The sequence below is a fragment of the Ips typographus genome, linkage group LG9 (genome assembly GCF_016097725.1).
Source record: "Ips typographus isolate SLU linkage group LG9, UJ_Ityp_2.0, whole genome shotgun sequence".
NCBI lineage: Eukaryota > Metazoa > Arthropoda > Insecta > Coleoptera > Curculionidae > Ips > Ips typographus.
This window is the reverse complement of record NC_138430.1, coordinates 4,345,290-4,372,955: the sequence shown is the minus strand read 5'-3', so window position 1 is coordinate 4,372,955 and position 27,666 is coordinate 4,345,290. Positions and strand designations below refer to the sequence as shown.

Genomic DNA, 27,666 nt, shown 5'->3' with positions numbered 1-27,666 from the left:
ATATAAAGGTTTAAAACACTTAAAGGGCTCTGGAATTTTTAAGAATGTTCTCAGTAGCATTTGGAGGCCTCTGACACTTTCAAAATTGTTTTAGAGGCCTCTGGCAATTTAAAAAACTGTTATATAAAGGTTTAAGACACTTATAAAGGGCTCTGGCATTTTTAAGAAGATTCTCAATAGCATTTAAAGGTCTATGAAACTTTCAAATTGGTTAGTCTTTTTCTATATCTTTGGGTTTTTTGTATTAGGAAAGTAGGAAAAACAAATAAAACACTTTTGTTGAATTAGTAGGTTTAATCTAACTAACAATAATTATATTAATATGTATGTTTTAAACCGAATTCTCTGATATCTAACTTTTGATTATTTTCAAAACCAATAAGAAATACAATATGTAATTTGGATAAACACATTATGTTTAGTCACAAACAATTTGTGGAAGATTATTACTATTTACTTATTAACTTGACAATAAATATGGCAATATTAAAAGCTTGTATGGAGATTCGTGATAGACTGGTATAACATCTAAAAAAATATACAAATACACAGAATTACCCTGCTTTCTATCTAGCAACATAGAATGATTGCGACCATGTTAGTGCGATATGAAAAATGAGCCAACTAAAAGCAAAACATCAAAAATTAGTTTATAAAATTTAGAAACGACCACTAATGCAACGCATTGTAAGAATATTATTCATTGGCCTAGTACGAGCTGTTTTTTGTTAATTTTTCATAACAAAAACACTAACAAAGTCCGGAAAATAACCAGTGAAAATGCTGATATATAAAATATATCACCACATCACAACAGTAGAGGTTAAAATCAATTTTGATGTACACATAAAACTTAAAATACTAAGTATATACACAATTTTACGTAAAATATTGAAGAAAACAATTAAATATTAACATTTGTAGTATATAAATAAACAGACTAGGTGAGGAAAAGGACACAATAATTAATTTCCAAAAATTAATTTAGAATAAACTTTACCTAAAAGCTTTTTTTTCAAAATTAAGTAGTCATAAAATACTGGATAATTTTCCACTCAAGTGATGTTGGAAATCGTTGAATGACTTTTTAGGGACAATTTCAGTCGTTTTTAAACAATGTTTGGCTTAATTCCGCTCGATGTTAATATTTTATTTACGAAATTTACGATAGCTACTGCCGGTTGGTCTGGATCTAGTTCGGCAAATAGATGGCACTGGTTGTCTGGGTTACTGACGTTTGGTTTTCTGGCGACAAATCCAAATATACGGCTGAAATACAAAAAGAAATATTTTACTTAGTAGTGTAACCTGAGTTATTGGATAGGACATTTAATGAGGATTCCAAAAATGTGCTTAAAACAGACATTTTCTTTCTCCAAGTGGGTTTGACAAGCAAATTTGTTCCTGACTGCTTAAAAGTTGTAAAAATCAGGGTTTAGAAAAGTTTTCTTGCGGTATTTGATACAAAACTTGTTTGACAGTGGTCATGTAACTGTCATAAATCAAATAAGTCAAGAAACTTTAAAATCTTATGAAGGATATGACCTTTCTACTACCAAGCTTGATTTTTTCCTAACCTGTACAGGGCTATAACGCCCCAAAGTAATCCTGCACACTCAAAAATCACCGTTTTTTAAACTTTGCAAATATTGAAAAGTTCAGACTAGAAAATTTAGATAAGATACTCACTTGGAACTCTTTCCTGATCCATTCTCCTCAGTGCTCACCGACCATTTCTGGTCATCAGGATCTAAACCGCAATGCGAAATAGTATTGACCGGATAATGCTTCCTGAAGAACAACTTCCTTTTGTTATCAGTTAGAGTAATGCCTTGTCCGTTAGCTTTAAAATGTACAATAATGGCTTCCGGAAGGGTGGATCTTTGGAATAGCTGCATTACGGACTTCTTTACTGCTTGAGGACCCGTTAGAGACTCCATTTCAATGGTGCATAGATATAGCACGTTACAAGCGGCACCCTGTAGGCTAATTTGTTGTTGAATCACTTGGGAGTTGCTTTTTGAATCTGACCTGCTAATTGTGTATTGTTAAATGAACAGGTTTGTGTACTTGTAAATGGTTCTACGTACGTTAAGTCATGTTCGGGTAAAATAAGTCTGCAAGGCAGAGCAATTTGGGTGATAGAGTGCTGGTAGATTAAGGCTGACAAAGAACTGAACACTGGTTCGTTTGGACAACCTTTAAGGCGTACACCCTTCGATGTAGGTTCGATTAAGAAATGTCGGATCAGTTCGTCAGATCCGTTTGATTTGTTTGTCAAGTTTGATGGTACTGTAGCCACACGAAGGGCCAAACCGAAAGCACCAGGAAACGAGTTTGAGTCTCGTACAACAAAAGTTCCTGGTGGCTGGTGTCGCAACATTTGGATAGCTAAAACAAAACAAAAGAAGTAGTCTCAGTAAACCACTAAAAAACTACCAAAACTAACCTTCATCTCTAGAAATAACAGGTTTATACCAGAATTTGCTAGTATCTCTCACAATTTTTACATTGGCAGCTGATACTTCATGAAGCGACTGTTCGTTTGCACTTGAAGCTGTGGAACCCCTCCTCGAATGGCCGTAGTATATAGTTGGAGAAGAAGAACCATTCTGCTCGCGATAACCAGTGGCGGAGGCGCTTCTCTGTGCAATTACATGTTTGTATTCCCCATCTGAGACGCCATTTAAATCGGATGGTGAAGTGGGACGGTCCTTTCTGTAAACGGATTTCGTTAAAATATTACGTACAAGTCATTTCTAGAACACTTACAACACGGTCATGCAAGTTTTAATATGATACAACGCGATTAGTATATCAATTGATAATTTCTTTAAATTTGTTTTAATTACCTACGAAGTGTGTATATAATGAAAAATTTAAATTGTAAAAATTGATAACGTTGAATTTTTCTTCTTCTTATCGATAATAGGTGAACAATAAATAACAAAACATATCATGCAAAACACTGAAACATGCTAATCGGTTTATAATTTTGCCTGTACAGGGTGTCCCAAAACTAGATTTCCAGTGGGGTTATCTAAGTTACTTTAACAAAAACTTTCAGAACACCTCAACAAATATTTGTTTAAAAAATCACACATTTGCCTTTTTTTGGCTGATTTTTCAGATATTCTCATGCTCGAATTGAAATTTCGGACATCCTGTACATAAGACAGTATGTCTTCAGATGAAGTGATCTACAGCAAAATATGTGGCTGGCTAGTCCAATAATGAGAAATTTACCCAAAAAATAAAATTATGAGTGCGCTTTAAATTCTATGTGCTTTAATCAGTTTGAATTATTGATTTTTGAAAAGCTGTGCGGTAATGATAATTTACTATCGAAAATGCATGTAATAATAATCCACCTTACAACATCAATTTGTCATGCTTCTGGCAAATTACGTGTTACAGTTACCTTTCTGGCGATAGAGACCACTTGGCGTTTTTGGTCAATATTGATGATGGGAAACTTAAGCGGCTATAAACGAGATTTGATGTTAACAATATAGTAAAGCAGAGAAAATCATTATTTTGTGCTTTAATTTAGCAAATTTTAGTATAATGCCTTAAGACTAAAATGGTTTACGTAGTTATTATTAAAAGACAAAACCGCTAATAACATCCAGAATCTTTTTATTATATAATTTAGCATCTGTTCTTTCTAACACAAATAAGAAAGCCAAATTGCTTATTGAAATATCGAATCCTTAACTTATTAAGTACAAATTGTTTTGCATTCACAATAAGATCAATAAAGCTAGATTCAAGAAAAAGTTTAGATGGCAGATTATTATTATTAATAAATTCCTAAAAACTACTATATAAACTCCAAAAAATGTGTTTTGTTTGTACTCGTTTATGACTAAATTGGGGTCAAGAAAATCATTGTCGCTTTGACTTGGAATAACTCGCTTATTTGATATTTGACAGAAAAACGTCATTGAAACAAAAAGATAGTCTAGACTCAGAGGTTTCCAAAAATACGATTATTTAGGTTGATTGGTTCAGTGGTTAAAGGTTCTAGTGGTCAAACCCACTAGAACCATAAACCAGTAATTATTCTGACACTGATCGCTTTGACTTTGAATAACTCGGTTATTTGACAGTTGACAAATTTTTGTGAAAATTAACGTTTTAGTAAGAGTGACGTGAAATCAAACACCACCATTGGAATCCTTGTTCAAGAAAAACCCAAATTCGGCAATTTTTTCTTGAAATTTCGGATTTGTGCAGGATGTATATCAAAGAAATACGTCATCACTGAATCTTTGTCTTGGAATTAGTAGAAAACGAACCCAAACTCGAATCAAAATGGCCGCCACAGGCGCCATTTGCAGTTTCTGATGTGTTTGTACTCGTTTTCGACTAATTTTGGGTCAAGAAATCCATTTCCGTTATCAGTTTTATTGTATGTATTACGCAATTTTAAAAAAATCTTGTTTTTGTATACTGAACTCAATGTTAACTGTACGGTCACAAAAAACTCAATAAATTAAGAGGAAAACTATTATATAAACTGCGTTTACAATAAAATACAAAAATATGACTTAACAATAAAATGGCCAGTGAGATCATCGAATTTACCATCATTTTTTTACTTCTTCCTCTAGGATTATTTGAATATTTAAAACTATTCCACGAAATATTGAAGACGTACAAAATAGAGTTATTAGAACTTTTTTTTAAGATGGATGACTAATAAGGGGTTATTGCATCGTTTCACTGTAAGCCAATATCAAGTTAAGTGTAGTTCTTTCCCTAGTTCTGTCACATTCAAAACCAAACTAAACTAGCTAAATAAATCGAATATGATGGATAAGTACCGTAAGAAATGTGTAATTCTAAAAACAATGTTTGAATATTTAAAATTCGACTGTACAGTACTTACCGCTGGGTTGTAGGACTTTTAGGTGGAAGGCGTTCGTTGGGCAAATCAAATTGCACAGTAGGTGTAGAAGCATTGAGGTATGGTGTTCTTGCCAATACTGGAAAAGCAGGAGTTTGCGGTCTTGGAGATGAACTATGCGACGGTGAAATGTCCGATTCATTTTGCTGCGACCTCCATGAAGAGTATGACGACTGCTGTTCAAACTGAAACATACTTCACCTTAATAACCATTCCTTGGAGTAGCATAACAAGAACAGATAGGAAGTAATAAAGTTGTTATTTCGAAAAAGTCGCAAACATGATGTTAGTACCTGTGGCCATGCTGTGTGATTAGGACTGTTACTAGAATGTTCAGAACCACTCGATAGGTTAGCGATGAGATCGTCAAGAGCATCGAGACGAGAATTCTGGTCTTTTAGAGACGAGTCTCCATTAGAGCCGTTTTCAATACCCACCGTCCCTTGATTGTATCGAGATGGTTCCGTGCTATTAGAGTACTGGACCTTTTGCTCGACTAATGACAGCAGGCCACTGTCCACTTGGTCTTGACCTGCGCCTCTAGAAGGCGGTCTTACCACCTGACCGTGAGGGTTTGCTGCAAGAACTGCAACTGGATCTTGATTCTGAAAGGTGATGTTTTGCGTGGTATATTTACAAATATTAATGTTAATTCAAGTGAGGTGCATGTGTGAATTATACTCAAACTAGAATGAGACCAAATTTATACCTGAGACAATTTTTCGTGAGCTCTTTTGATGGTCATGAAAGGTCGTTCATTTTTGGTCGTGGTAGAATAGCTGGATTTCAATGTACTGAACTGCGAACCATTGGGAGTAACCCCATTTCTCTGCATGGTGTTAATGTGCAGTGGAATAGTGTAATCCTCGTCATCGTCAGCGAACGCTGTCGTGTCACTGGTATATCCATCTAAAATTGGTTTTCATTGACACAACTAGCTAATTTTAAAACGGCAAATTAGTACCTAATCTGTGACTAGCCGTTGGTCTCATATGCCTGGTTTGGACTTGTTTTAGTTCACAAAGCAGCCTGGTTTCGTGAGGTTGTCGTTCTTCGCGCAGCCTTGACTCTCGTCGTTCTTTCAGCTTTTGTTGTTGACGTTGCAACCAAGTCAAGTTTCCATTTGAATAACTAGAAGAAAACGAATTTATTATTTTCCTTATAAACATTCATCCTATTGTACTGGGCACTGAAATTATTCCTAAACTATAAACAGATCTATCCAGATACACATTTTGGTGGTCTAGCTATAGGCTAGAGTAAGTCCCAAAATACTGTAATTCGGTGATTTTCATCACTGAAGAAGAACTTCCAGAAATGTCCTATAGAAGCTGCCTAGTTTTTGCAACCAACTGCACATTTAATATTAAAGTTGTTATAAAAATAGTTATAAGTTGTTGTTTTTGATGGCAAATGGAATATTAAAAACAGAATGTATAGTTATATCACTTGTAGAAAAAATATTGTTCCTAACACGTTTGCAAAGTAGTTTTCCTACATTAACATAACTTATTTGCGCACTGATTAGGAAAACTACTATTTGATAATACAAATGTTATAATTCGTGAAAATTTTTAAAGGCAAGTGTTCACAATTCATTAGCTTGATTTTCCCACTTTTTCATTAGAAGTTACAAATATTACTGTATTTCCTACACACCACATTTTGTCATTCTTCACAAAATTATTTTTTCTTCCACTACACTTAATTTGTAAATTAGTACTTACTTCCAAACATTTAGCGTTGCCTACATTAGAATATGCTCTATATGTGTACAAAACGTTTACTTCACCTTAATCACATTATCGCAGAGTTTCTCACACTGAGTACTAATTAGAGGTACGCATTCAAACATACTGAGTAAATATGTGCAGAAGAATCGATCGGTCAACGAACCTTCAGAATGTTTCATGCCATTCTTGTGGAAGACTTTTCTTAATTTGGTCAGACAGGTAACGAAGTCGTTCTATGAAGAAAAAAGATACCGCTTTATATTACTAAATTTCACGGTAAAAGCTACCCAAGTAAATATGTCCCGGACCGCTTTTTTTTATTTTGTTAACTGGGACAGAGTCTTGTCGATTACCAAAATGAGAAAGAGAAAATGTTGGTACGTGTGGCTTCTATTCGAGCTTCATAAGTCTAGGAAACAAACAGTTGTTTAAAAACTAAATGTTAATGCACTCCAAATGATAGACTTATGTTTAAAGACCAACTCCAACTCAGAAACAGTAAATATCAAGTTTCATTGGTTGAATGCCCACGTGACTAGACTTGTGGCCAATGGATGTATCTATTTCTCTGAGTACTAGTTGGAAATTCTCTTTGCGAACAGACCTAATGAAAACGCTAATGAAACTAAGATTTAATTGTCTATGGTGCAAACTTTCCTTGATAAAGTCGATTTGATACAAAGAATACCTGTTAGGAAAGATTTGACGCTAAAACAGATGTTGCTAAAAGTGGTAGCTCAAAGGAGAGAAGTCTAACTTTACTCTATGAAAGAGGAAACAATTTGAGATATTAATAATCAAATCCACTACATGTGGCATTTTGAGTAACGTTTACGAAAATACTACTCAAACAACAGTCAAGCAGATAGCATGCTAACTAATAAATCAAACTATTCATTGCCATTATGCAAATAGAAACCCCCACGTTCTCGGTACAGATGAGACTTTTATGGTCAGGATCAGGGACATATCAAGGTAATAATAAGTCGTAATGTAAACATCGATGACGTATCAATCACATAAGTGGGCTCTTCTGTAGGGGGATATTGCCTAGCCATAATATTATCCAGATAATAAGTCTGTTTCAGGTTAAAAAGCCCAGTAAACACAATATTGAAGAGTTGTAGCGAATAGAACCCAAACTAATTTTCTTAATGGGTGTCTGATTGAAAAAATTCGATGTAGTAGGCGTCCTAATAATATGGGTATGGTCAGTAATTTATTTCTGAGTAGGTGCAGTGTTCGGCGATGCGATAATAATTGAAGAAATCCTCGTTTAGGATCGTTGATTACATTTGTAACCGGAATTATATTAGTGTAGTCATAAATTATCTTTCTACTACTCACCCGACAATTTTTGAATCACTAAAACTTCTTGTTAAGATTGATAACTGATTTAACTTCTTACACGCGCCAGGTTAGATAAGACGCTATTTTATCTACCAGAGATAAGCGGAGATTTTACACGATTTTACCGTTTTAGTCGTTTGTTTAGCCTTAATTCAAAATAGTGGAGTTCATTTACAAAATACAATTACTATTTTTTTACAATCGTTTTGATTTGAAGCTTCTATCTAAAGCCTGTTTAAACAACTATTTCCAGGTGTAAAGTTGAGTATTATTGACAAGATGCAGTCAGTCACGTTATGCATTCAAAATACTGTCAGTTATCATGCAGCTGCCGAATGATTTATTGTCAGTTCTTTTTGATGCATATCAAGGCAGAAGTGAGTGTATTCTAATATAGAAGATTAAGACTTACGTTTCATGAAATTCTGGTGATCGTGAATTAGCAGTCCTAAATTGTCCTGGTGGTGATAAACTTTCAGTGTCCGAGAATGGACTTGTCACAGTCGAACTGGTCTTAAATCCAACTTTCTCAGGGCTCCTCCGAATTGTACCTTCAGTGTAACTCCGTTTCATTGGGTCATATCTAAAGCAATGACACGTTTCAGCTGGCTAAGCTTATATATCGACCATAAGTTGAACACACACCTCTTTCTTTCATCTTTGTAGTACTCTTCCCGAAATTCTCTCTTAATTGGTTGGGCGGTCAAGGCACTTTGTGTGAAAATGGCATCGATAGGGTCAGTTTCGTTAGAGGAAGCTTTTCTTTGCGGTACTGGAGAATACGAATATTTTCCCAAGGTTGAATAGTGAGAGTTGTAGGTTGAATCATTTTGAAAGTTTGGCACTGGCTTTGAAGACGGATATACTCCTGTTTGAACCTGAAATAAAGAAAAACAATCTCAAAATAAAAGGAGGAAAAATTGTAAATTCTACCCTTAATACCTCAAAGTATAATCTCAAATCTACTTGAGTAACTTAATGCAAAGTTTTTAACCAGACTGTTTTATGTTGATTTATTTGGATTTTACATTAGAGTACCAAACAACAATTTTAATTAAAGGCGTATTAATATGTAGGCGTTTATTTGCAAAAAGGCAATACATTCAGCATAATAATTTTTTATTTATGATACGATAAGCTAACTGTTTGTTAATTTTTATTATTACTGATTTCGCATTAGTCAAAGAAACGCAGTAGAACTGAAAATATAGGTTCAATTGAGATAACGTTAATTCTACCTTTTCGCTTATAAGGGAACACAACGTCCAAGGATTAAATAACAATCAATGAAATTTGAACACCCTGTAACTCAGTTATTTTTCGGAGTTCAGGGTGGTTCAACCACACAAATTAACCGTTTTGAGCTCCTTTTTCTTGCAATGTTAAGCAAAAAATTGTATCTGAAAAATTGCGTACAGGATGATCCAAAACAATCAATCAACATAATTTTAATGGACACCCTGTATACTGGAAGCAAAAACGGTCTTGCAAACTTACGTATTGCGTTAAGGAGTTGATTAAGAAAAAATTTTATATCCTGCATTTTTTTGTAACTTTCACAGTTTTTGTGTTATTTAGGAAAAACTGTTTTGGTGCAACAAATTTTCAAATCAGGTGAAATTGTGGTTTGAAATTTGAACATCCTGTAACTCAGTTACTTTTGGGTGTTCAGGGTAGTTCAACCACTTAAAAAAACCATTTTGAGGTCCTCTTTCCAGTGGGGTAGAGTAAAAAATTCTATCTTAAAAATTGCGAACAGGGTGACCAAAATTGTGAACCACCATACTTTTCTTGCACACTATACATACACTGGAAGCAAAAAACGGTCTTGAAGAAGTTGATTAGGAAAATGTTTGATTTCATGCAACTTTCACAGTTTTTGAGTTATTTAGGAAAAACTGATTTCGTACAACAAATATTTAAATCAGTTGAAGTTTTTTTTTATTTTCAGAGGTCTGAAATTTGAACACGATTTAAAGGACAGCCAGGGACAAAATCGGCTGTAAAACCCACTTGGAGTAAGAAAATGATTGTTTTAAGCACATTTTTGGAATCCTTATTAAATTTCCTATCCAATAACCTAAAAAACGCTACAAAATTATAGTCAGGGAGAAAAACTTGGTGCCAAAATTTGGTATTTGTAATTTACCAGTAATTTACTGGTAAGTAAAATATTTACTTTACCATTAATCTACCCATCACTAGTTTTAATATTTAGCATATGACCATGTTTAAGATGCTCTTAACAAATCCAAATGATCATAACACAGATTTGGAGTCACCAAGTGTGGGATGAAGAAAGCGTATCGTAAATGGACAAATTATATCCGAAGATAACTGAAGACCGTTCAAAGCGTGGAATTGAAGATTGCTAGAAACAGAATGGTTCGTAACAGACCAGAAATTTGTAGCGTTTATTGACCAACATATTTTTAAGTCAGCTTGATGTTCCCAAACAAAATTACAGCTAAAACAAAACTTATGTAACTGAGCTAAGTTACAAAATACATTTTGCAATATTTCCAGTATCAAATTAAGTTCATTCATTAAAAAACTATTTGCAATACTACAGACGTTTACATTGATCGCAAGTTGCCATTCATTAGATATAAAATCAATCAACAAGCCAGATAATCCATTATCTGCCAGTAAATAATCAAATTTCAAGGCTATTTAGAGCCGTTAGCAGCAAAGGTGGTTATTAGCAATTTACCTAAATTGCGATCAATCACGCTATATTAAACCAGAAACTTAACTCTTAGTGGGAGAAATAGTTTAACAATTAAATTTTGTTATTAAACTAGGCGTAAATAATTTTTTTACTGGCGATTAATGAGTCGTTAAAGAAGTTCAGATCCGTAAATGGAAACCGAAATTCTCTCAGTTATTTTTACGGAGAAGGAAATAAGTATTCGTGGCGCCATTGGTATTTAAATTAACGGTTTTAGTCCGATAAAATGTGTTTATTTCTAGAAATAAGTGGTCTTATTATAATATGATTGGAAAAATGTAATAAAACTAAAACATTAAACAGAACCAGCATAGTGTTTCGTTAATTATGCGCATATTCCACGCCTAAATGGGTTTATCTAGCCTTAGCTTGATTTGTTTCTCATTCGGTAAGTACGCAATCCTGATATGGAATGGCATTAATTGAACACCCACACACGTATATTGTATACCTTTACAATGGGAAAATGCGACGTTTATTTGAAATCGTAAATCGGTAGATAAAAGGTTTCATTACTTTCAGCGCGAACATAATTTCTAATAAACATGTAGCACAAGTTAGAGAATGTGTAGTACCACCCATTGTCGGTATATTACGTACTCCTTAAGTTTATATGATGAAATTAATCCCAAAACGTTATCAAAGGAACTCACCTTTGCTAATGTGTCACCGTGACTTTTGTTTACACTGGCTTTCCGCACCAAACTTGGACTCGATAATCCCTTAGAGTCCCCAATCATGTCTTGGTTAATACCGTAACTGAAAGGTTTGCTGTTTTCCCTTGCGTGGTAGGGAATTTCTTTATCTTCTTCCTGCAACACAGAGACTACATAAGTAATCCTTAGAAATCAATAAATTTGCTTTGAAACGGTGAAAATTGATTTGAGAGGCTTAAAAACTGCCTTTATAGTCAGTCGTTATAGTTTTGAAATAAGTTGAAAATACTACTGAAAATTGACTTGCAGACATGAAAAACTACTTTCTCTAGAATTTTTGACTAGAAATTCACACATTTAAACCTTGAAAATTGACTTGGACACCAAAAAGTGACGCTGAACCAATGAAAAGTGACAACAAAAGCTTAAAATTTGCATTTGATGTAAGTTTTCATAATTTGAAGACACATTTCAATATTGTAGATAACTAGTTAAGATAATTATTTGTCTTGAATACAGGATTAGATTCATGAAAATTGCCTTGCAGACTAACTTTTCAATTTTTTTTTACTTTGCTTTTCATTCTCTTAGAACACTATTTTCAGTGCTTTAAAACTGCTTTTCAGCTTGGAAAAGTCGAGTTTCAAGGCTATTTTCACGAAGTCTTTGACATAGAAGACTTAAAAAATAATTTTTACATTTTTCATAGTTATATCACTATAAGATTGACTTCTAGACACCTCAGTACTTTAAATTCGAGCATTTCTTAAAAATCTAATGCTCAGAATTTCAAGACTATCTTATTTTTTGACTTATCAGGCCTGAAAGCCCGTTTGTATACTGTCCATAGTCTTGAAAATGCCATTTCAAGCTTCTTCACTAGTAAATTGATTTCTACTCTCATCGGTGCAAAAAATTGGAGCATTTCTAAGAAATTCGGACTGTTTTTAGTGCTTTAAGACTGAAAAATCCAGTTTAAGACTATTTATAAGTAAAAGTTAAGTTTCAGACTCTTCAGTAATGAAAGTGAAAAATGTTGGCACTAAATGCTACGATATATATGATACGAAAATTGAATTTGGACTGTTACCACTGGTTTTAATCCAGAAAATTGAGTTGAACATCAATTAAAGTTCTGAAAATAGACTTTTGGACTCTCTTTAGTCTTGGTAAAGTAATTTCTAGCCTGAAAAGTCAACTTTTAGACTATTTTTAGTAGTAAAAATTAAGTTTTATGCGCAACAATGTTTGTCTTGATTTCCGGACTGTTTTTAGTGGTTGAAATCCAGTTTCAGACACTCAACAAGGCCTAAGCTACTGACAAACAAATTACATTTGGAAAAACACAATATCGTCAAGTCGATAGGTTTAAAAAAATTAAAGAAATTGGCGTCAAAGACATCTTCTCTAAATTTAAGCTTTTCACATTCCTTGAATAACCTCAAAGGCAAAGCTCATTTTGCCATTCTGTATAATTCGAAATTATACCTAAATTTTGTGAGACCCTATATATTTACTCTCAATTTTTCAGCTAGAAATGAGTCCAAATTTATCATTTTAAAACAGCATCAAAGCACTGCATCTAAAGAATGCCCTACCTCAGTGTTTTCAAACCGCAAACTGTTTTTAAAACATAACCGTATAGCCGTTATTTACTGAGCAAACATTACTCTACAAATTTACATACTTTGATATTTACTTTTCTCATCCAAAATAGTATTGAGTTCAACTGTGTTTATATTCGCCAGTTTAAAAGTTTATTAGGAATACTTCCTTATTGCCGGTGTTTTAAATGCTGCATCATAAACCGGCCTGGGAATTGTGTATAGTGTTTGAGCAGCACATGATAACAGGAATGAAACTGAAAGCTGCTTTTTTTGACCAGTGACAAACTATTCTTTGTGCTGAAAGACTTCACGTAAGTTCACACCTTTAGAATGATGAGTTTGACTGACAAATTCTAATTATAGTTCTATTGGGAGTATCTCCAATATATCATTGAATGTATTAATTTAGTTCATAATGAATGACATTACCTTTAAGGTTTGCCATGATGTTGTTTTGGTATTAGAATAGTTTTTGCCAGCAATTTGGTTAAAGTTGAAAACACATATTTAGAAATAAATTTTGAACTAACCTTCTGAAATTCCCTCTTGTAAGGGTTATGTTTTTCCTCCTCATCTATGTATCGCACATTGTCGAGTGAAAATTCCTGAGACGCGCCTGCACGAGCACCGTTGTTATTGGTCGGTTTATAGTCGGGAATACTTTGAACTGTCAGCATCATATCGGAGAGCAATTCGTCGAGTTCGCGATGTTGATCTTCCGGTGTGAGGGGGGAAGGCTGCGCCGTCGGCGGGGGACTCCCGGAGGCGTTGGTGTTGGCGTTCTGCTGGTGTCCTGCAAAACAAATCGCGGAATTCAGTCCCAGCTTTGCGAGAACATCTCGTGAGTCAACTTATTAAGCCAATCATTATCAACCACAAAAACGTGTTTCACTGTTTATATGGCAGTTTGATTTTGGCGATGGCATCCTGCACGTGTGTATGTATTCTGTGGTTTCAAGTCATAATGCAGTTTCTTTCTAAACAAATTTCCAGATGATGCTGATGGTTTCTTGGAATTGTTTTCGAAATACTTGCCAAAAACTGAGTTGATACAATTTTTGACAGAAACTAGTCCAAAACTTGATCATATATAACGTATCTCAGTTATTTTTTGGAGTAAAGGGAGGTTAACACTAAAAGAAACCTCTTGAACTCCATTTTCCACTGGTCTAAGCGATATAATAAACTGAATATTGTTGAACTGCCTTACTGTTATCTTTATGACTTTTCCTTCTTTTCCTGAATTATAAAGCATCATCATTGTTTAAAACAGCAAAACTGTTTAGGCTGGCGATAGAGGTTAAACCTTACATCAAAAGTCAAAAATTCCCAATTATTTCTATAGTTCTGTTTTGCTTCAAAGTAGTAATGGTAAGTAAAGTAAAATTGGAAAAGTAAAATTCAGTGTGACAGGAAAATTTAGCAACTTTACCATTAAATTTCAATTTGACTAGTACATTTTATGGGTATAATTGAAATTTGCTTGAAAGATATAATTTTCCTGTCATGGCTGTCATTAATTTCACTAATTTTCGGTCAATATTGTCGGGGGTAGTATCCCTAGTGCATTTAATTTTTCCGGAAAAAATCAGAAAAAGGAGTTTCTAAGTAATTTGTTTTAACAAATTACTTAGAAACGAGTATTCCAATTTTTCCACAGGAAAAATTAGATGCACAAGGGATATTTGGTAAGATTATTTCCTGAGTTAAATAAACATTTTATTTTAATTAAAACAATAAGAACAATAATTAATAAGAACAACTTTCAAGCTAGAAAGGGTAACACTATTCTTTATGTTGCTGTGAGGAGTGTGAAATTTTTTCGAATTTTTTTCCAGAAAAACTGTTGACAGCTAAATTGACAGTTGTTAAGTGATTTTTCCACTTAAAATTTACATTTGTTATACTAATTCTTGATAGCGATTGGTCAAAATTGATAGGAAGGAAATAATCAAAGTAAAATCCTAAAAAATAAAGACTGAATAAAAGGCTGTTTTAATTATTTTGTTATTTATTTTTTTAGAAATTTTAGTTTATCGATAATAAATTAAATAAAACTTTTCTGACAAAGTGATTCTTGTACCAAATAAGTTCCAATCTTTTAATTTTTGGTGAACAAGAACCATTTTCTTAAAAAACAGCATTTTTCAGCTTTTGCTCACTTTCATTTATTATGCCATATTTAAATTATGACAAATAATATGTTTTGGATGAGAAAAATGACGCAAATCTGTAGTTATTATTTAAACAATTTGTAATTTACCAGAAATTGCCTGATAGTTGTCAAAATAACTGTCATTCATCTCAGAAACTCGTCTTGTATTAAAAACTGTAAGAAAACTATGTTAAAGTGTAATTCTAAGCAAATTTTGATTGTTTTGATATTAGTCACAGATATCACGTGGTTTTTGGAGAATAATTTAGCTCGGCAGTCACGTGACCACTGTCAAAATAACTCTAATAAATCTCAGAAACACGTTTTGTATCGAATACTGTAAGAAAATTTTTCTAAACCCTGTTTGCCAGTTAAAATTTTCCACCAAAAACCTTTGCTCTAAACATAAATCTCAAGCATATTCAATTGAACGTATACGTTTTTGCAAAAAATCTCGTACTTCGTTGCCGTATACCTAACGAGTTTGCATTAGTAAATCAGGATTACTTCGGAACAAGCCGAAGAATGTAAATGTAGTGCTAATTGTAAATAACTTAAATATTCTACAGGAATCTGCAAAGTTGATGTTTATCTCATCTCATTTAGTGCCAAGATAAGTAATAATTACCTGCAGATGAGATTCCACTGTCCATAGACACGGTCAAAGGACTCGAGACGGCACCTGGAGATAACTCCGGTTTTTTGGCTATTGTTGCGTAAATACTGCCATCCAAAGGCCCAAACGTATGATTAACATCATCTGAAACAAATAATCAATGAGATAAGGATGGAATGTTCAAGTTCTGGTGGATCAATTAAAAATTGATTCATTGGCGTAAAATATTGTAATTTAATGCAGTTACAAGGCAAAACATTAATCATTCGACTCACTAAGTCCTTAATTGTAGAAGGTATTTTCAACTTATGTAGGTGTGAGTATGCTCACAAGGGACATTTCGAATAATTTTAGCGTTGACTTCATTTGGTATCATCTCTACATCCCTTTCAAGTTTAACAGTAAAAAATGTGTATTAAACGCTAATAATCATGAGCAAATAATACAATCTTTTAAGCGTGCAAAAATGTATGCAAATTACATTAAACACCTGTTGTTTTAGTGACAATTAGCTAGTTAAGTAGTTTGAATACATTTCTTCACAACCTGCTTAGGCGGTTTACTGGGAAGTCCTCTATTAAACAGATGTCAAGTATAGCAATATGCAGTATTATAATGAGGTACAGGAGTGAAAAATTCAAAAATTATTTATAAGAAATTAATGCATGGTAATGACAAGGAACCATTAAAAAAGTGACAGAGATAGTTTTTGTGGTAAAAATTTCAAATCTCTAATACCTGAGGCGTTTCTGAGATATTCAAGAAAAACTACAGTCATCTATGACGGCCTCAAATATTTTTGATTTACGCACAAGTGTATAAAAATGACTGTATCTGAAAAACTAGGCAAAAAGAAATGTCAAGACAAACTTTTCTTAGGAAAAAGTATATCACATGTGCCACATCAGAATGCCCTAAAATGACAGCTTATAGCTAGTAGTAGCTTATAGCTTTTCAGATTATTTTTTATGTACTTTCCATTCTTGAATTATCCTACAATCAATTTGAACCATCCTGTATAACACCTTAGTTCCATAAAACATTTGGATTAATAAATAATATGAAACTCTGACGGGTTCAACACCCGTTACAATTTTCAATAATCACGCCATTTTGATCAGGTTTGCTCCCAGCACATTCCATGTTTAAACTAATTGACCACCTTATAAGGAAGATCCTTAACACCTTTAAAAGACAGACGGCTTCAAAGATTAATCTTTTGATGCCCTGGAAAAATAACGATTGTACTAATGTGCTGTGACCCGATTGAATGTTGTGGCAAATCAAATTTTACGTACCAAAAAAACATACCGCTAATGGACTTTTTCGTGTTGTTTTAATCGACGTTTAGTAAATTAACGATTTTTTTTTGTTGAAGGGATTCCTGCTGAGTCAGGGTCAGGATATACAGCCATGATCAACCTTGTCGTCCTTAAACAATACTACTTATGATTCTACCAATATAAAATCTCCTTTTGTTTCGATCGAACATTTGTTCTATCCTTGACGTGGACATGTTGTGTACAAGTTCCAGAAACTACGTGAGTAATAAACCATACGAATTTAATACTAAAAACGTATTTGAAAATTAAAACTGGACTAGACATGCAATGAAAATAGGGATGGGAAGTATAATACGCTCATGTATTATACATGTAGAATATGTACACTATACAAGCTTCTATACATTTTTGAGTAGCTCATCATATAACGAAGCTACTCAAAAACATGATTTTTTTACACTGAAAAAGAAAGACTTAACTATCCAATAATTATAACTGATAATGAATTGAAACTGATTTTACTTGTTCTACAATTTTCTGGTCAATCTCCAGTTTGCATCTTGTTGGCTCTTTTGATGATACGAGACATTTGGTTTTGTCTGTGTTAATGACCATATTTAATTGTTTTGCTGATTTTTCCCATTTTAGATCTTGCTATTTTAGGTAGATCTTCGACAATTTTGTCCATAATCATGTTGCAACAAAGCACATATAAGCTGGTTTATTAAACCCAACCTTATAATGACATATTACATACATACTGATTTAGATAAATATTTGCTAAACCCCTCCAATCAACCTCTAGAAACATTGAATCAACTTTCTGTTCACTGAACATCATAAGGAACAAAAGTGAAATGAATCTGATTGGTAAAGAAGAATTTAAAGCCATGAGAAACGTATATGGTTCTTAAACCTTGAAGGACATGGTTTTAGTATGTCAAAGAAATAAATTAAATACTTTTTATGAGTCACGAAGAATTCCCACTGGTTATCCCCAGAAAGGCCGTTCAGTTTTTACGCTTCTCATCAGCTTTCAAGTTTTTCAGTGAATGATCTCCGAAAATTACTGCAATGAAAGCGTTTTGTAGCAGGTGTTGGTTATCTCATTGAAGTTGTATCACAAGTAGACATCTTGTCTGTTCGTATCGCTTCCATTAGACGCAATTAACTTGATCGACGTATGCTTTTTATTAATGGCAGGGTTATCGGAATCCATTCGCGCCACCGGCATTCATCAGGATTTGATGGTTTGCGTATTAAATGCAACGAACGTGGGTGAGCAAGTAATTTGCCTTCATTTAGGTGTGCACGTGTGCCTGCTGGTATGAAGTTAATGTCACTCTGTTAGCGATATACGACCGTAACTTGAGCGTTTCTAATCGAAGTTTGCTGGAATTTTATAGTTTAGTGTGAACAAGGTTTTTCCAAAAGGTTTAAATTTAGAAAAACTATTAATTTTTCACCAGGGCGATTTTCATCAACATCAATTAGGATAACTGTGTACAACCGATCAATTTGGCTACTTAGATAGTATTGAGATGTTTCGGATTTCTGTGAATATTTTGACAATATGAATACTGAAGTGAATTTACTGTCACTGCAATTTTTGAATTGGTATCAAGAAAAAAATACCATTGACAGCTTGATTCACACAAACATTTGAGTTTCATTGTTTTTAAAGCAGGATTATAACATTTTTTTTTTTTTCAAAACCTTTTAGTCTAACGGTTAATCTTTCCACTTTGCCATTCTGACCACTCTTGTACTGTAGTACGACATTTTGGTAAAATCGAACAAAATCACACTAGTACAGTGTTGCAAAACTGACTATTATTCTAATGCAGTGCAAAACTTTTACAACGTCGCCAAATCATTGCCAGACTAACAGATTGACACTTTTTCTAATTTTGTTCGCAATTCTTGCAATATTTTCAAAACGACCAATTCAACAGTCACATTTCTGCAGTGTTGCAGCAAATTTGACAATTCTTAAAAACTGTAGTACAAGTTTCTCATTTCTACAGTATTGCCAAACTGACGATTTTTCTAGAAATTTCTGCATGCCAAAACTTGCACACTTTTAAGTATAATTAAATTTAACGAAAAACTAGAATAAAACAGCAGGACAAACAAATTACTCCCTATGCCCCGCTAACTCTATATTACAGTACATAGTAGAACAATTACTCAAGGGAGGTTTGCCTATAAATTACAATCGATCTCTTGCAAAGCCGTTTGTCCTTAGCTTAATGAATGAGTTATGGCAATGACCATTAAGGAAACGAGGGCATTCGAGATTTTTTAAGATGAATTTGCATGAACAACGCCGATCTGATTTATCGTTATTCATTTATTATGGAAATGCTACGCTGAAACATTGAGAGCGATAATGCTTGACCAACAAGCTGCTTTGCAGTTAATTTGATACAACAGAAGCATTCCTAAATCAATTGTTAGTAAGCTTAGTAATGTTAGGATCAGTACTTTCACTTCAGAATAGTTTTATTCCAAAGATACTTTCTACCAAATGAAATAAGACGCTACTGTTGGGCAATTTTGTCATTTCTACAGGGAGGTTCAATTTTAAATGTCAATAATTCACTATTCGGTCATGCATTATGTCATTTTACTGAAAAATCACTGTTATGAAACAACAACAAGCACTTATTATATACTACACATTATGTGATGTTAATGACGTTTGTCAAAAGCTTAAGACTTAAAAAATGTCTTTGTAACCAGTTTTAATAGTTTCCAGACAAACTGAAAGACTTTAGTTTGGATAATTGACTTAGAAACCAGTAAATTGACTTTGAAACGGTAAAAATTGACTTGAGAAGCTTAAAAATTGTCTTGGTAACCAGTTTTCATAGTTTCCAGACAAATTGAAAGACTTTAGTTTGAAGAATTTACTATTTTTTATTACAAATTCACCTTACACCTTGAAAACGTACTTGGACACCAAAAAAGACTCTGAACCAAAGAAAAGTGACATCAGAAGCTTAAAATTTGAATTTAAAGTAAGTTTTGCTTTTAATTACCTTCTGTGGACTATTTTTAGTACTTTAAAACTGCTTTCAGCTTAGAAAATCGAGTTTCAAGACTGTTTTTGACATAAAAAACAATTTTTACATTCTCCATAGGCTTAAAAATGTCATTTCAAGCTATTAAATTGACTTCTTGACACCTCAGTATTAACAATTCCAGCATTTCTTAATAATCTACACTGTTTTTAGTGCTTTAAGACTGAAAATCGAATTTTAAGAATATATTTACAACGTTTTTGACTTATCAGTCCTGAAAGTCAGTTTTTGCATTTCTAAGAAATTCTGACTGTCTTTAGCGTTTTAAGACTGCAAAAATCGAGTTTAAGACTATCTATAACAGTAAAAATCAAGTTTCAAACTCTTCAGTAATGAAAGTAAAAAATGTTGACACCAAATGCTACTATATTAGTCATGAAAACCAACTTTTAGTTAGTTTACAGTGTTTAATTGAATTCTGGACTTGTTTTAGTCCAGAAAATTGAGTTGTACACCAATTAAAGTCCTGAAAATAGACTTTTAGACTCTTTTTAGTCTTAGTAAAGTAATTTCCAGTCTTAAAAGTCAACTTTTAGACTACTTTTAGTAGTAAAATATTTGCAAGAATTACAGTTTTCGAACCAAGACGATTTTCTCAAATTTATGACAGTTATTTTGACAATTATTACGTGACCGTCCAGTTAAATAATGTTCAACAATCACGTGACAACTGCCACTAACGTCAAAATTGTCAAACAGTTGCAAAAGTCAGGGTTTTTTGAGTATTTTTCTAAAGACCACGTGATATTTGTCACTAATGTCAAAACGGTCCAAAAAAATTGACTAGAATTTGCAAGAATTACAGTTTAACACAGTTTTCGAACCAAGACGATTTTCTGAGATTTATAACAGTTTTTTTTGACAATTATCACGTGACCGTCCAGTTAAATAATGTTCAACAATCACGTGACAACTGCCACTAACGTCTAAATTGTCAAACAGTTGAAAAAATCAGGGTTTTTTGAGTATTTTTCTAAAAACCACGTGATATTTGTCACTAATGTCAAAACGGTCCAAAAATTTGACTAGAATTTGCAAGAGTTACAGTTTTCGTAACAAGACGTGTTTCTGACAGTAATTTTGACAAATGTCACGTGACTGCTTAGCAGGGCTATTGAATAGTGAATTATTGACACTGGACCACAAATTTATTCGTAGTTGTAAACTAACGCTATAAATAATTTAGGCGACGTAATAACTATATTGTAATTAACAAGGTAAATAATGATATGACACTTTAACAATCTTAATCTTACTTAAATTTTGATGTTTCATTATTTTTCAAGGAACAATGTCCAAAGTTTGTCACTCAATCCCTAAAGGGATTTGCTGTATTACAGCTTATCAGTACCGATATTAGTACAGACAAATATAGAAGAAAACAATTGTTTGCTAAACAATATACTGCAACAATGAGACTTAAAACAATGAAGTAATAAATATTGCTACTACTACTGTTTCAGGTAACAAACCAGATGTGCAGTCAACTTTTTGTGACAAAATGCGCATAGAATTTTTTTATGTCACTGACTGTTAAACTGGAACGAAGTATATGATGTAATTTCATGGTATGTCGGTGCGTTTCCTTGTTCTGAAAAAGGCAATATCGCATTGCGACTCGCTTATCTAAACATCTTAAGAAACTGTTAGACAATTCACAATGATTTGTGCACAAAATATGTTCGTACTAGCTTGATTTATTTAAGTGTGGCAATACTTTATTGATCTAAAAAAGATCTTCAGTTCATTCATAAATTTGTCTGTAAATCAATTAAGCTCCATTATTAGTAATATAAAATGAAATGTAACTTGATGCATTTACTGTTTTTCAATTGATTTTTTTGCTCAAATGCTTCAAAAATTGATCTGTCCATCCGGTACTGGATTCACCAGTAAAACAAATGTTGCCTGTTTCAAAATCCGGAATGTTCTGTATAATCAATTCTGATGGTTTTCCTAAGTTTTCTTGTTTTGGTCTTCCTTCATTCTCATCCACACCTTAAAAGTATTTCATCTTCTTTTGCTTCATGTTTATGTTTATAATCCACAGATATTTACATTTAATCCTTGAACTTTATCAACTAATAATCTTTATGAGTGCTTAATAAAAACTGTTTCTTATGCAAATACACCTGAACTTTTACAGAGATCACGGTTACGAATGCAAAACAGTCCGTCAAGGTTAATTATTGTCAATACAGACTTCAATCGTTCCGATATTATTAAGCTACTGAACGTAATAATTGTGCAAACAGCAGGTGCATACAATATTTTTTTCATTGCAGACAAATGGTAATTATGTTCCTTTCATGAGTAATTTATTCTCTAAATGGTATTCCGTGCAAATAAATCTACATATCCACGTTTCCATTAATTTTTGTTTTTATATAAAATTAATGTAATCTCTTAAGGCCATCTTAAGTTGCAAATTTAATTCAACTAATAAGCTTTGGTATATTTTTGTAATGTCAATTGCTAAACGCAACCATTTGGTAAAAAATGTTGACATAGAATTAGCTACTCACATAAACTAGATGAATTCCGATAAACCGGTACACCTACACATTAGCACTACACATTAGTACTACTGTTTTGGTTTGATCAGATTATCCGATTACCGCAAATCGAGTGGGAGACTGGCTTCGACCATGCGGTTGTCCCCACTAAAAAAGATCACGATCTTTTGATATCAACTCCATAAAGAATCGTTCAATCGGTAAAATCTCGTTTGAAAATCAATCCTTCTTCAGTGTTGTGCGGTTATGTAATTTCAGTCAAATGGAAAGCCACTAAAACTTGTTTCTTTAGTTCTTTTATGGCAGTTAGTTGGTGATCGACACTTTGGGTTAGAAGCAAAAAAGTGAGCAATGGAAATTGTTACGCCAAATCAGTATTTCCTACACAATTTCATAACCTTAAAGAAACTAGAAACCTCCTTATACGTTTTTTAATATCTAATTGCTTTCAAATCCGTTTACACGGTGTAGCAAACGTGTTTTTGCGGTTTCAAGCGCAACACCAGCAACTACAACATCTGGCATAAAGTTTTTCTAAAAATAAGTTAAAGTTTAACCTTGATTTGCAGTTTTCCTGACCGATATTGGCACCCGATATATTGTTTAATCAGATTAAAAATAGATGAACACATTTGGGAAACATTATTAAGACTTGATGTTGAAACATCCGTTAAATAAATAGAATTTACAATTGGAAATTGTTAGTGACTAGTTCGATTGATTATCGTCTCGATAGTTTTTAAATTTTGCGTTTGAATGTAAACATCCTGGATTAGTTAGTAGATCAAAATCAGTCACAAATTGAAGGTTAAAAGTACACTGATCTAAAATGTTCTAATATTTGATAATACGTTAGTAGTAGTAGTCATTCCGTATATTTCCTTGAAGTGTAATAAATTCATGCCAGTATTACTCTTATCAAATAGCAAATTTGGTTACTAACATTCAATAAATTTGCATTATTTTTCTATGTTAAATCACACCTTTTCTGCATACCATGTTCCTATTAGAAATTATCATGTAAACGCAATAACAAATATTTACGTTTTCCAGGGGTTATAAGCGTATAGTCAATTGCACACATTCCAACTTAATGCTCAATTATATTGAAATATTGTAAAATGTATAGCCTAACTTATCTAAAGTAAAAAAATGAAAATGACAAAAAAATGGCACAACCTTAATAATTTCATAATCACCCTGAATTTTTTTAGTGTAGTATTATACAGGGTTGCTCCAGAAATTTTGGATTTACGTGCAATTTTTTTTTTTTGAATTGCTCGACCATAACACACAGTTTGACAGGAACAAAATTTCTTTGTCAAACCTAGTTGGAGTGAGGAAATGACAGTTTTAAGTACATTTTTGGAATCCTCATTAAATTTCCAATCCAATAACCTAAAAAATACTACAAAAATTTGGTACAGTTAGGGACAAAAGCGGTGTCAAATTTGAACTGCCAGAAACACAATTTGAAAGGGTAGTCAGAGACAAAATCGTCTGTAAAACCCACTTGGAGTGAGAAAATGACTGTTTTAAGTACATTTTTGGAATCTTTATTAGATATCCTATCCAATAACCTGAAAAATTACTACAAAATTTGGCACAGTCGGGGACAAAAGCGGTGTCAAAATTTGAACTGCCAGAAACACAGTTTGAAAGGGTAGTCAGAGACAAAATCGTCTGTAAAACCCACTTGGAGTGAGAAAATGACTGTTTTAAGTACATTTTTGGAATCTTTATTAGATATCCTATCCAATAACCTGAAAAATTACTACAAAATTTGGTACAGTCAGGGACAAAAACGGTGTTAAAATTTGAACTGCCAGAAACACGGTTTGAAAGGGTAGTCAGAGACAAAATCGTCTGTAAAACCCACTTGGAGTGAGAAAATTACTGTTTTAAGCACATTTTTGAAATCTACATTAAATTTCCTATCCAATAACCTAAAAAATACTACAAAATTTGGTACCGTCAGAGAGAAAAGCGGTGTCAAAACTAGAACTGCCAGAAACCCAATTTAAAAGGACAGTCAGGGACAATATCGCCTGTAAAATCCACTTGGAGTGAGAAAACGACTGTTCTAAGCACATTTTTGGAATCTTTATTAAATTTCCTATCCAATAACCTGGAAAATTACTACAAAATTTGGTACAGTCAGGTACAAAAGCGGTGTCAAAATTTGAACTGCCAGAAACACAGTTTGAAAGGACAGTCAGCGACAAAATCCCCTGTAAAACCCACTTGGAGCGAAAAATTGACTGTTTTAACCACATTTTTGAAATCTACATTAAATTTCCGATCCAATAACCTGAAAAATACTACAAAATTTGGTACCGTCAGAGAGAAAAGCGGTGTCAAAACTAGAACTCCCAGAAACCCAATTTAAAAGGACAGTCAGGGACAATATCGTCTGTAAAATCCACTTGGAGTGAGAAAACGACTGTTTTAAGCACATTTTTGGAATCTTCATTAAATTTCCTATCCAATAACCTAGAAAATTACTACAAAATTTGGTACAGTCAGGGACAAAAGCGGTGTCAAAATGTGAACTGCCAGAAACACAGTTTAAAAGGACAGTCAGGGACAATATCGCTTGTAAAATCCACTTGGAGTGAGAAAATGACTGTTTTAACCACATTTTTGAAATCTACATTAAATTTCCGATCCAATAACCTGAAAAATACTACAAAATTTGGTACCGTCAGAGAGAAAAGCGGTGTCAAAACTAGAACTGCCAGAAACCCAATTTAAAAACACAGTCAGGGACAATATCGCCTGTAAAATCCACTTGAAGTGAGAAAATGACTGTTTTAAGCACATTTTTGAAATCATCATTAAATTTCCTATCCAGTAACTTAAAAAATTATTACAAAATTTAATACAGTTAGGGAGAAAAGCGGTGTCAAATTTGAACTGTCAGAAACACAGTTCGAAAGGACAGTCAGCGACAAAATCGCCTATAAAACCCACTTGTAGTGAGAAAATTACTGTTTTAAGCACATTTTTGGAATCTTCATTAAATTTCCTATCCAATAACCTGGAAAATTACTAAAAAATTTGGTAGTCAGCGACAAAAGCGGTGTGAAAATTTGAACTGTCAGAAACACAGTATAAAAGGAGAGTCAGAGACAAAATGGTCTGAAAAACGCTCTTGAAATGAGAAAATGACTGTTTTAGGCACATTTTTGAAATCTACATTAAATTTCCTATCCAATAACCTGAAAAATACCACAAAATTTGGTACCGTCAGAGAGAAAAGCGGTGTCAAAACTTGAACTGCCAGAAATCCAATTTGAAAGGACATTCAGGGACAATATCGCCTGTAAAACCCACTTGGAGTGAGAAAACGACTGTTTTAAGCACATTTTTGGAATCCTCACTAATTTTCCGACTCAATAACCTAAAAAAAGCCTGAAACACAGTATTTGTGATTTACCAGTAATTTACTGGTAAATTACCGGTCAAATTTTTTTTTCACAAAACAAAAACAATTTTTAGAAATAACCTGAGTGTACCGTTATCATTTAATAGTACACGTGCCCACTTAGAATAAACAAAGTATAACCAGTTAAGAACATTCGTACTTCATGTGAAGAATAGTATCGCAACAATATTAAAATCGCAAAAATGGTATTGCTCATGTCATAAACTGCTCATAGAAAAGATTGTTTTTTGAAAGCAGATCGCCGTGTAGATGTCTCATCAGCAGAATTAGTGGTCCACTCTGTAGAACTATAACAATTTAGACATCTCATAACTTTATTGATATAGACTTCAATTTAATTTAATAGTTGAAACAGAGCAGAAAACTGTCAAAATATTGACAAATTGAAGTAATGAACTCGTTTTCACTAACGCAGACAGCATTTAGGTACTATTAATCTCCTTTCCTTTTAATATTTCAAACTTGTACTTGTACTGGTAAACTTAGAGTTAAAAAAGGATTGTCTGGAACTTTAATTAGTAAACAACTGTTAAAGTGGAATTCTCACCTTATAGAAATAACGTCCACTAAATCCGATTTAAAACCAGATCACTATTCCCGCACTTCCGATTTATGTAACCACCTAAGATAAACCGCAGACACAAGATAGAGAAAAAAAACTTGTCCGCAGCCTTAGTCTTGAGGATCTGACTCAAAAATAACTCCAGTCAGGTCTCAAAATAACGTTAAACCAGTAGTAAATCGACTGAAACAGGCTTACTTCACAGGCAAATGAGCGAATGTATATTTAGACAGCATTGTAAATCTGTAGTAGGTGTTCTGTGTATTTCACGTTTATATACAGGTGATTCACTCTAGGACGAGCACTAACTGATCGTTGTGATGACTTAACGGCTCAAAAGAACCGGTCATTTGTATGCAAGTTAATTAATCGTTGGCGCAAACGAATTCGCACAAGTATATTCATTTCGGTTAATGTGCAGTTTAACTAAACCTTTTACCAAAGCCATTGCTATCAGATTAGTAGTTCCACTTCAATATCATTTCCTTGGCAGTCGTATAATTAGTTTGCCGGTATTTCATCTGGCCGTTAACACCCTGAAGGCGCATTCATTTACCTGTATATTGGGAGAGAAGCAATTGCAACTGATTGCTGTAATTGGTTTATACTGCTTCCGATGTTAAACATGTATAAGTGTTGCATTTACTTTTAAACTAACGTGGGGTAATCAAAAGTAATTGTATCAGAACGATCAGAAGTAATGTAAATTGGATAATAAGGGTTTCAATTGAGCATTTCCAGCCTAAATTTGCAAACCTAACCTAATAACCTAAAATGGAAAATCCAGCATTAGGAAGAGTGATAAAAAAATAGATTAACGCGTTAACCACATTTAGATAGTGCAAAATAAATACAAAGTGTACACAATTAATCGATTTGAAATATTTTTGATGTATCATACCTAACCTAACCTATAGCTATCTGCAACGGTTTTCGAAATATTGACGTTTGAAAAATGACATTTTTAATTTTTAAAGTGTCATACCTCCTAATTTGAATAAAATAGAGCAA

General features: G+C 33.3%; 1 protein-coding gene across 16 annotated transcripts in view; it reads right to left on the bottom strand.

The window, feature by feature from the left end:
* Positions 1-274: 274 nt before the first annotated feature.
* Positions 275-27,666, bottom strand: part of by (focal adhesion protein tensin) — a 151,079-nt gene continuing 123,687 nt past the window's right edge. For 10 of the 16 annotated variants that reach the window (XM_081987375.1, XM_081987377.1, XM_081987386.1 and 7 more), the window contains 14 exons: positions 15,773-15,904; positions 13,520-13,782; positions 11,380-11,538; positions 8,641-8,873; positions 8,408-8,578; positions 5,877-6,043; positions 5,622-5,821; positions 5,206-5,517; positions 4,895-5,097; positions 3,422-3,484; positions 2,450-2,718; positions 2,091-2,391; positions 1,690-2,034; positions 275-1,269 (listed from right to left, as the gene is read on the bottom strand). In XM_081987375.1, the coding sequence (XP_081843501.1) occupies positions 1,110-1,269; positions 1,690-2,034; positions 2,091-2,391; positions 2,450-2,718; positions 3,422-3,484; positions 4,895-5,097; positions 5,206-5,517; positions 5,622-5,821; positions 5,877-6,043; positions 8,408-8,578; positions 8,641-8,873; positions 11,380-11,538; positions 13,520-13,782; positions 15,773-15,904 (2,978 nt within the window). In that variant the 3' untranslated portion in view covers positions 275-1,109. The remainder of the gene's footprint in view (positions 1,270-1,689; positions 2,035-2,090; positions 2,392-2,449; positions 2,719-3,421; positions 3,485-4,894; positions 5,098-5,205; positions 5,518-5,621; positions 5,822-5,876; positions 6,044-8,407; positions 8,579-8,640; positions 8,874-11,379; positions 11,539-13,519; positions 13,783-15,772; positions 15,905-27,666) is intronic. The other 6 variants (XM_081987376.1, XM_081987378.1, XM_081987381.1 and 3 more) reach the window with 5 other exon arrangements.